Here is a 9,248-nt window from a genome sequence, read left to right as displayed (position 1 = left end):
GCACTTTCGCTCTCAGGAGCCTTCCCTGAGCAGCACCGCCCACGGGTGCCCCGTGGGCAAGTACGAGACATTATGACGCTTGCATGAGAGTAACCCTGACCACGTTCCTGGCAGAGAACATCCAAACTGGGATGCGAGAGGCAGTTAAAACGTGGATTTTTTTTTTTTTTTAATGCACAAATAGGGAAATATCTGCAGTATGTCCCCAAGGAACCCTCAGAATAGGCCCTTGTCATCATACGTGAGCCAGTGTGGGGAGTGAGGCTCCTCTGGGCCCTCACCTGGGCTCCAGGTGGGACATGAGCCCATTTTCAGAAAGACGGTGGAGAACAGGAGTGAGGAGGGCACTGGGTCCCAGGGTCCCATAGTAGTCAGGGGCAGAAAAAAAAATCACATTTGTGCAGCAGAGTTGGGATGAACCTAGGGGACCAGCTCACCCAACTCTCCTCACTGTACAGATGAGGAAGCTGACATCCCAAGAGGGCAGGGTCTTTCCACGGTCATAAGAGAAGCAGATGCAGAGTTAGGCTCCTGGGCCTTTACCTGAGACTCTTAAATCTACTCTAATAAAAAGAACTCAAGATTTCCTGGCACCGACAGTATGAGCCCCTTTTGGTCTTTTTTAAAAGTCAAGCTAGAGAGAGGAAGTGCACATTGAAAAGACAGAGATCAGGAAATCCCTGATGTGCTCCCTCTGGGGGAGGAGCAGGAGCTCTGGCAAACTGCCCATACAAGCCAGCTCAAGGGCCCTTGCCTGGAGGTCTCTCAAGAGATGAGCTTAGGAGTGGGGACAGGAAGAGTCCTGGGCCCTGTGCACCCCGAGGGAAGAGAACCAGAGGTTTCAGAGTCAACCCTCTCCTCCACCAGACTATGTCCTGTAGGCCACAGGCAGCAGTGCGTAGGGGCAAGAGGAGTCCTGGGCATGTGGACACATAAGGAAAAGGTGACAGGTGACCATGGAAGGGCCAGTGGGTTAAATGGAAGCTGCAGCTAGGGGTCTCCACATGGGCTCAAAAGAGGAGACCCTGATCTGGGAAGGTACGAGCCTGTCCTGGTGAGGACTGCGTTGCCCACTACCTGGGACAGGTGGGGGGGGGCACAAAAGAGCCACAGGTGAGGCAGATTCTACCAAGATTTGAACTTGGATTGCTGGATTCAAAGTCCAGAGTGTCGGCCATTATACCATAGAACCACAAGACACCAGGGCCACCATGGGGCCACCCTTGGCCTGAGTGCACAAGGAAGAAGGGACACCAAAGTGGGGATGAAGAGACAAGGGGGAGGGGACAAGCAAGTCGTGCAGTCCCACGGAGACCTGAACCTGACTGCTGGATTCAGTCCAGAGTGCTGACCATCACACCATGGAACCGGTGCTGCTGGGCTCTGCACACCCTGATGGGGAAAGGGAAGGGGGACAGGGACGGGTCTGTAGGCAACTGCCCAGGAAAAGATGGGCACGTAGCAGGGGACGGTTTCAATCCATCAACCTCTGGGTTATGGGCCCAGCACGCTTCCGCTGTGCCACTAGGCCAGACCCCAACTGTGAAAGGTCTGCAGGCCAGGGAGACGAGGCTGGCAGGCTCCTGTAGCAGCTGGACTAGGGCAAGGCGAGTGCCCATTTACAAATAAAGTGGACTTGTTTTCCCTCCTTTGACTTCTTGTGAAAAATCTGAATTCATGTCCTTTTCTGCTGTTAAAAACAAAACCCCCAAAAGTCAAGAAACAGAACAGTCACAGGCCAGAGTGTCCATGTCACCGGGCTATGGTGGCAGGTTCTGTAATGTGGTGGCGGTGACTGGGTTTTGGAAAGGAACAAAATCAGTGTTTCTCCCCATCATAGGAAAATGACTCCTAATTTACATGATTATGAATAAACTCTTCTTTTAATTCTACTTCTTCTCTTGGTCTACTCCTTTTCTGTGACCTTTAAAGTTGTTTCTTCAATACAAAACTGCTTTCAGGGATGCCTGGGTGGCTCAGTTGGTTGGACGACTGCCTTCAGCTCAGGTCATGATCCCGGAGTCCCTCGATCGAGTCCCGCATCAGGCTCTCAGCTCCATGGGGAGTCTGCTTCGCTCTCTGACCTTCTCCTCACTCGTGCTCTCCCCTCAAATAAATAAATAAAATCTTAAAAAAAAAAAAAAACTGCTTTCAAGTGTTTTGACGCCTTCTGTTCATCTTTATAATTTGAAAAAAAAAAAAAAAACAAAAACACACACACACAGACAAAACCCTTTCAAGGAAGTAAGAGCTGTCGCCCAGAACATTCTGGATACAAATCCTTTGAGCGAAAAAAAAAATCTTTCACATTGAAGCGACTGGAGTAAAAACCGTGTATGGACCTTGCCATTGTGGATAGCGATCTCCTCTCACAAGCCCACAGAAGCATCAGGAAAGAGACGCACAGCCTGAAACTGCCAAGGTCACACTGTGAGGGTCAGCCAGGATGCTCAAAGGATGTGGCAGGCAGCAGGGAGCTCAGTGAGCAGGGTTAGGGAGGCCGGCAGCACTCCACCACTGGCCACTGCACTGGGAGGCCAGAATGCTGAGGCTGGGGAGCAGCGGCCTTCCTCGGTGGAGTGTCAGGCCGCCTCCCGGCAAGAACGAGCCAGGGGTGCTCGGCCTTTCCTTCCCTCTAATCTGCTTGCCCGGGCTTCCCAGTGGCGGCAGCCCCTTGGCTCTCCCGCCCTCTAGCTTCCTAGGGGGTCTCGGAGAAGAGAAAGAGGTGACTCTGGGGAGCAAGCAGAGACATCCAGAACTGTGGGGACAAGCACGAGCTCAGATGTATGACCGCAAGCCCGGGGCTCTCCTCCAAGGGAGAGCAAGGGCGGAGGAGGACCTGAGGTGGAGGCCTGGGCAGCGCCAGCCGGCAGGGCCTTCTGAAGCATCCGGATACACCCAGCTGGGCACAGGGGCAGCCCCTGGCTCCCAACATCAAGATGGGTCGGCGGGTGCCACAGGGGAGGAGGGGCTGTACCGAGCCTGAACCTCCACCCCAGGGTCCTGCCTGCTCAGTCCGGGACCGCCGGTCAATGAGAGGCAGAGGGGCGGGCCCGGGACAAGACAGTGGCACCCCTCTGAGCACCGCGTCCCACGATGCCCCCGCGCAGGGACTCGAGGATCGGCGTCGAGCGGCCTTGCAGGTGAGGGGTGCGGGCGGACTTCCTGGAGGGCCCGGGCTTCGAGAACACCCAGGTGCCCCCCGAAAGCGGGCCTGAAGGTCTCCGCCGTGGGAAGGGCTCAGGCAGGCGGGCGAGGTGACCCACAGCTGTGCGCCCGTCGGAGCCGTTCTCCGGCCATCCCGAGGGCGGCTGACTGACCCTCGGGCCAAATCGGCCCGGGGACAGGGACGAGGCTGGATCGCACGGACGCCGCAGCGCCCGCTTACACGGCTGAGTGGCCAACGGGAAGCCCAGTGCCGGCTGTGGGGGCGCGGGCGGCGACGCCAGACCCCCAAAGGCAGGTGACCTCGCGGACGCTTCCGCTGCAGGAGACGCGCGGGGCCACGTCGGGGCGACCCTCGCTCCGGACCCCGCTCGTGTAGGTTCCCTTCGGACCCCGCCGTCCCTGCCGCCCGGCGACAGCGCTCGCGGACCACCACGCGCGGCCCAGGAGGCCCGGGCAGGGGCCCCAGGAAGGCGCGTCCGAGCCCGTCCCGGGACGGTCCTGCCCGGGAGGCTGCAGGGGCGAAGCCCGCGGGGTCCGCCCACGTCGCCCTGTCGCTGAGGAGGACACGCCCCACCGTCGGCGCCGCGTCCACCTCGCGGAGGCGCCGTCCTTCTCACGCGGGGCCCACGTCCCCGCCGGCGAGCGCGGGCGGCCGCAGCTCCCCGGGCCTCCCCGGCCGCCCAGCGGGTCGCAGGTCGCAAGCCCCACACGGCCGCCACGCCCCGCCGCGCCGTCGTCAGTCACGTGGGCGGCCGGTCACGTGCTCGCGCGTGCGTCGGAGGCGCCGGCGCGCGTACGTTCGCGCGTGCGCACTTGATGGTGCGGGGGTGCGGCGCGCTCCCGGGGCTCATGGGGCGCGGGGCTGGGGGCGCGGCCGAGGCGGGGGTCCGGGACGCAGGGTTCAGGGACTCGGGGCGGCCGGGCCGCCGCCGGCGTGGGGAGGAACGCGGCGGCTTCGGGGCGTTCGCTTTCTGCGGGGTCTGTGGTGACTCAAAGCCCTCAGCCCGACGTCGCCGGCGGGGAGCCGTCGCCGCTGCGTCCTCGCCTTCGCCCCGCCCCCGGGCACGCCCCGCCCCCGGGCACGCCCCGCCCCCGGGCACGCCCCGCCCCCGGGCACGCCCCGCCCCCGGGCACGCCCCGCCCCCGGGCACGCCCCGCCCCCGCGCGCCGGAGCGCGTTTCTGCCGCCCCAGGGGCGCGCGGTGTGCGGGAGGCGGGCCGGTCCGGAGCGGGTCGGACCCGCGGGCTCCTGCGGCTCGTGCAGCGTCTCGCTGATCTTTCTTGGTTTTTTAAGGTTTTCTGTGCGTCTGCGCCGGGCACAGGCGGGGGACGAGCAGGCGGCGCGGCGCGGTCCCCGGACCCCGGGCCCAGGACCCCAGCCGGAGGCGGACGCCCCGCGACCGAGCCCCGGGGCTCAAACGGCGCTTCTCGGGAAGCGGCTGCCGTCGGGGACGGTCCGCTCCGCCCTCGGGCGGCGCGCGCGCTCGGAGCCGTCGGACGGGCCGTGTGAGCCGAGGAGCCGGGGCGTCCGGCGCGGGTGCGGGGCCGAGGGCCCTGCCGGGGCTCGAGGGTCCCTGGTGGCGGCCATTCCGTGTCCGGCCGGGGAGGAGCGAACCCCCTTCTCGTGCGTGATTCCTGCGTCGCACTCGGGGGCCGCACACTCGGCTGCTTGGTTCCCGCGACGTGCGCTCCGCGGGGCCGCGAGGTGCTCCTGGAACCCGCGGGCCGGCGGCGCGGGCCGAGCTCCTGTTGGGAAACAGGCTCTTTCAGGGGCACTTGCCGGCGCGTCCGTGCAGCACGCGACTCCCTTCCGCTGCGTTGTAAGTTCGAGCCCCACACTGGGTGTAGAGATGCTTAAAATCTTTCTTTTAAATGCAGGACAACTAATTTTTTTTTTTTAAGAGATTTTATTTATTTATTTGCCAGACAGAGCGCGCGAGCACAGGCTGGCAGAACGGCAGCAGAGGCAGAGGGAGAAGCAGGCTCCCTGCCCAGGAAGGAGCCCGACGTGGGACTCGATCCCTGGACCCTGGAATCATGACCTGAGTGGACGGCAGACGCTTAACCCACTGAGCCACCCAGGCATCCCACGGACAACAAATTTTTTACAAAAATACTTCTTTGCAAACATTTTGAGAAGCATCTCTCACCCATTTTACATTTATTTGATCTCTGTAAATGGGGTCAGGGTATGAAGCGTGAATTTTTCCTCATACGTAGTTGGCCAGAATTATTGCTCACCGTAACAGGTGTAATGCAGCATCCCAGTACTCCATGAGGTCACCGACTTCAAAGTCAGGGGCTCGGGGGCTCGGAGGCATGGCCACGCCCTGGTTTCCTGCCATCACCATCTTCCTTCCGCTTTGCTCTCCTCCTGCTCTTTTGCTCCCTGTTGAGGAGTGTCCTAGTTCTCAGAATATCTTTCGTTTCTGTGTTATTTCCATTATCCACGTTTTCTTAGCTATCCTGATTCTTTCCCTTCATGATTTTGACCATTGAGTGTTTTTGGTTTCCATTGTGATACACTTGATTTTTTGAAGTGTTGACAAGACTTTCAGCTTTTCCTATCAGTAGCATATTTCCTTCTGGTTGTGTTTGGATTTCCTGTGATCAGTCATGTCTACGTGTGCCACGTTGGTCTGAACTTAAGGCAAACAGTGCAGCTCCAGTGCATTTGAAAATTGCCCGTCTGCGGTGTTGGACTGTGACGGGTGCACAGTGCGTGGAGGGACTCGTGAGCTCATGGAGTCCTGTCATTGGGGCATTTTGCTTTCTTCGGGCCCTTTGCTGCATCATTACCAGCTTGGGTGTTGTTTCTTCAGAGACTTCCAGACGTTGGACAAGATGCCTCAGACACCCTGGGACTGTAAGACGTGGTCTGCACTGGCTCGCTGCACAGACTTGCCCTCTCCCGCGGTGTGCTTACTGGCGGGCCGCTGCAGACGTGGCCTCCAAGCATAGGAGTTGAGAGACACGAAGAAGGGAGAGCATTTGCCGGGGTGATGGTCGCTCCTTGTGCAGGTCGTGTTCCTCCATGCACGTGCTCCCGGCCAACCTGTGTTCATGGGATAGGACCTTTGCTCAGTTGGGATGTCTGATGTTGTGGGGGATGCTGCCCCCTGCAGCCTCAGTCTCTTAGACCTCTGCCCCACGTGTCCTGGGGTCTGGGGCTGGACGACAGGACCCCCTTGGGGCAGCCTCTGGCTGTAGGACAGGTGGAATGCTCTGCAGGCCCCAAGAGGTGCCGCCCACACGCTCCTCTCCAGGCCCCCTGGGCAGGGCGATGTTCACCCTCGACCCTGCTTCTGGGGAAGTGGGGGACACAGGAGTGGACATCCCCGCTGAGCAAAGACCTGTCCCCTCATGCTGCCTGCTCACCTCAGCCAGGGCAGCCCCAGCCATGTGACCCCACACAGCAGGCTTCACCTCCTGCCATCCTGAGAGAGTCTCGATGGTTACCCATGGTGACTGGGGGTTAAGTGAGTTAGTGTGCCGAGTTTGGCTCTGGGCACACCTGGCACTCTCAGAGGCTGAAGAGGCCAGCCTCCACGTCCTAGTGTTGTCTGTAACAATGGTAGCAATCAGAGCCCCAGTGTAACCCGGCCATCGCAGCGACTCTGTCCCTGTGGGAGGCTGGGACCTGGACCCATTCAAGTTTGCAACCCTCCCCTCTCCACTAAGGCCCCTGCAGCACAGACGCCCATCTCTCTGGTCCTGAAAAGAATACCAGTGACCAAGAAACCCTTGCCCTGATCATGACCAGTCAGCCCAGGACAAGATGCCTGTAGCCGGGGGTGGACGCAGCAAACCCACTGAAAAGGCTGCCCTTACCAAGTGTGGGGAAGGTGGGGCAACAGGAACCAGGAGTTCTGGTTCTTGGAGGCTGGTGTTTGCTGCTATTCCAGGGTGCACCGGTACCCTCGTGACTATGCCATCTCCGGGTGTAGGGACTGACCCAGGCGGCACCCCGCGGTTGGTGCCATGTGGAGCTGCAGGACCAGCATGTGCAGGTGTGGCCACTCACCCGAGGACACAGGCGTGCCTGTGATTGTCCGTGTGTCTACACGAAGGTCGGAACACGCTCCACCTGTGGCCCAGAGCCATGGGGCTTCTAGTCTCTCCTCACCCGCCTGCGTTCACTCGCCAGTGCCAGAAATCTTCCTTGTCCACTTTTGGAAATGTTGGTGTTTCTCTTTCTGTTACCCTCCGTTGGAGGCAGGATCTCTGTTTCCTTTTGTATCTGTTTCCCAAACTGAAGCAGTGTCTGTCTCCCGTGGGTGTAGCTCTCCATAGGTTTCGTTGGATGGAAATGGACTTTAAAGGGGTTTTACAGCTTTGGAGGTGTTTCTGTTAGCTTGGTGGTCGGAATTGTGGCTACGGGGCCAGGCCATGTGTCCAGTACAGCTTTGAGGTGGGCCATCAGAATGCTGTCCAGGCGTCCTCTCTTTCGTGCACCTGCCCCAGTAGCCTGCTTTCTCCTCCAGGTCCCACCCTGGCCCACGGACCTCCAGGATGAGGAAGGTTCATCATGACCCTCATAAGCTCAGGAAGGTTTCTGCTCTGGCCAGCGAATGGCAACCAGTTATCAGTATTCATAATGCCGCTCTCCCAAACTAAGGCATCAGGCAAGTGCTGAGAGCAGCGAGCCTGAGTCCCATCAGGAGAATGTCTGCGCACAGTGATCATCGTCCTGTGGGCCCGGAGTGAGACGGCACCTGCATGGTTTGTGTCCAAGTGGCAAATGGAAGCCGGGGGGGGGGGGGGTCTCGTAGCGGGAGCTGGACGTGTGGGGGGGGGGAGCGGGGTCTCAGGGAAGGGACTGGGTGTGTGTGTGTGTGAGGGGGTCTCGGGAAGGGGCTGGCGCTGTGGGAGAGAAGCTGCTGCTCCAGGTGAGGCACGGGGATGGCTTGCACCAGGCCTCTTCCCCTCCTTGGTCCGACGGGCAGCCTGCCTCCCCTTGGCTCTCAGAGAGCCCTCGGCGTCTAGCACAGGAATGAGGCTGGGGACAGGAAACGCTTGCCGAGCGGATGTGCCAGCGAACACAGGCGTGGGGCTGCAGTAGCGCAGGGGTGAAAGCCTGGTGCTGTCACCTCTCGAAATGGGAGGACGAGCCAGGCCCCGGGTGCTGAGAGGGCGCAGGGAGCGCCAGGGACGGCTGAGCTGGGGTGAGGAGGTCCCGCGGTCTGGGAACCACCCGCTGCCGTGCTGTTTGATTCATGTCGGTCCCGCAGTCTGCATTTTGCACTGGGGACACCAGTGTCAGCACAGAGATGTAGAAAGGCGGCCTGAAGGAGGAGACACAGCTGGACCTTGACACTAAGGGCAACGGGTGTGTGGATGGCCAGCATGGGACACCAGCTGCGCGCGACCAGGGCCCCATGTCTTCATACTGCCCCCAACGAGGCCATACCTGGTGCGCCTCCCAAACTCAGGTAAAATGGCTGAGAACACAGGAATGTGGGGCAACTTACGTAGGGCCTGCCCGCCCCCTGCTCCCTTGCTGACGGCTGCCTCTCTGGGAGCATAGCCTTAACCAAGCAGGTAAATACAGGCAGCCGCTCTGTGACAGCTTCCATGACGTGTGTGCGGGAGGCGCATCTGGGCACAGCTGTCACCCCTCTTCCTGCCCCTGGAGTACAAACGTGCGAACACGCCTCTTCCTGTGTCCAGAGCCCCTGAGGGATGTCTGTGGAGAAGAGAGTTTGATGACACACGCCTTAGAGTCACTTCCAGGTCCAGTTAATATCAGTACACTTAATTTTCTTTTAAAAATTGGTATTATGGGGCACCTGGGTGGCTTAGTGGGTTAAAGCCTCTGCCTTTGGCTCAGGTCATGATCCCAGGGTCCTAGGATCGAGCCCTTCATCGGACTCTCTGCTCAGCGGGGAGCCTGCTTCCTCTCTCTCTGCCTGCCTCTCTGCCTGCTTGTGATCTCTGTCTACCAAATAAATAAAATCTTTTTTAAAAATTGGAATTATGGGCGCCTGGGTGGCTCAGTGGGTTAAGCCGCTGCCTTCGGCTCGGGTCATGATCTCAGGGTCCTGGGATCGAGTCCCGCGTCGGGCTCTCTGCTCAGCAGGG

At 59.9% G+C, this 9,248-nt stretch overlaps 1 protein-coding gene across 1 annotated transcript; it reads left to right on the top strand.

Annotated features, from left to right (window-relative positions):
- Window positions 1-3,096: 3,096 nt before the first annotated feature.
- On the top strand, window positions 3,097-5,382 carry LOC131816660 (serine/arginine repetitive matrix protein 1-like). Its single transcript, XM_059149583.1, has 4 exons — window positions 3,097-3,143; window positions 3,545-3,961; window positions 4,165-4,987; window positions 5,098-5,382. Exons 1-4 carry the CDS (start codon window positions 3,097-3,099, stop codon window positions 5,206-5,208), a joined length of 1,398 nt encoding a protein of 465 aa, XP_059005566.1. The 3' UTR covers window positions 5,209-5,382.
- Window positions 5,383-9,248: the final 3,866 nt, after the last annotated feature.

This window comes from Mustela lutreola, chromosome 15 (assembly GCF_030435805.1).
Source record: "Mustela lutreola isolate mMusLut2 chromosome 15, mMusLut2.pri, whole genome shotgun sequence".
NCBI lineage: Eukaryota > Metazoa > Chordata > Mammalia > Carnivora > Mustelidae > Mustela > Mustela lutreola.
This window is presented reverse-complemented; position numbering and strand designations above follow the sequence as displayed.

Coding starts and splice junctions, on each gene's coding strand:
- LOC131816660 (XM_059149583.1), top strand. CDS start 3,097: ATGCCCCCGCGCAGGGACTCGAGGATCGGCGTCGAGCGGCCTTGCAG. Junction 3,144..3,544: donor GGCGTCGAGCGGCCTTGCAG/GTGAGGGGTGCG, acceptor CCGCTCGTGTAG/GTTCCCTTCGGACCCCGCCG. Junction 4,988..5,097: donor CGACTCCCTTCCGCTGCGTT/GTAAGTTCGAGC, acceptor TTTGCCAGACAG/AGCGCGCGAGCACAGGCTGG.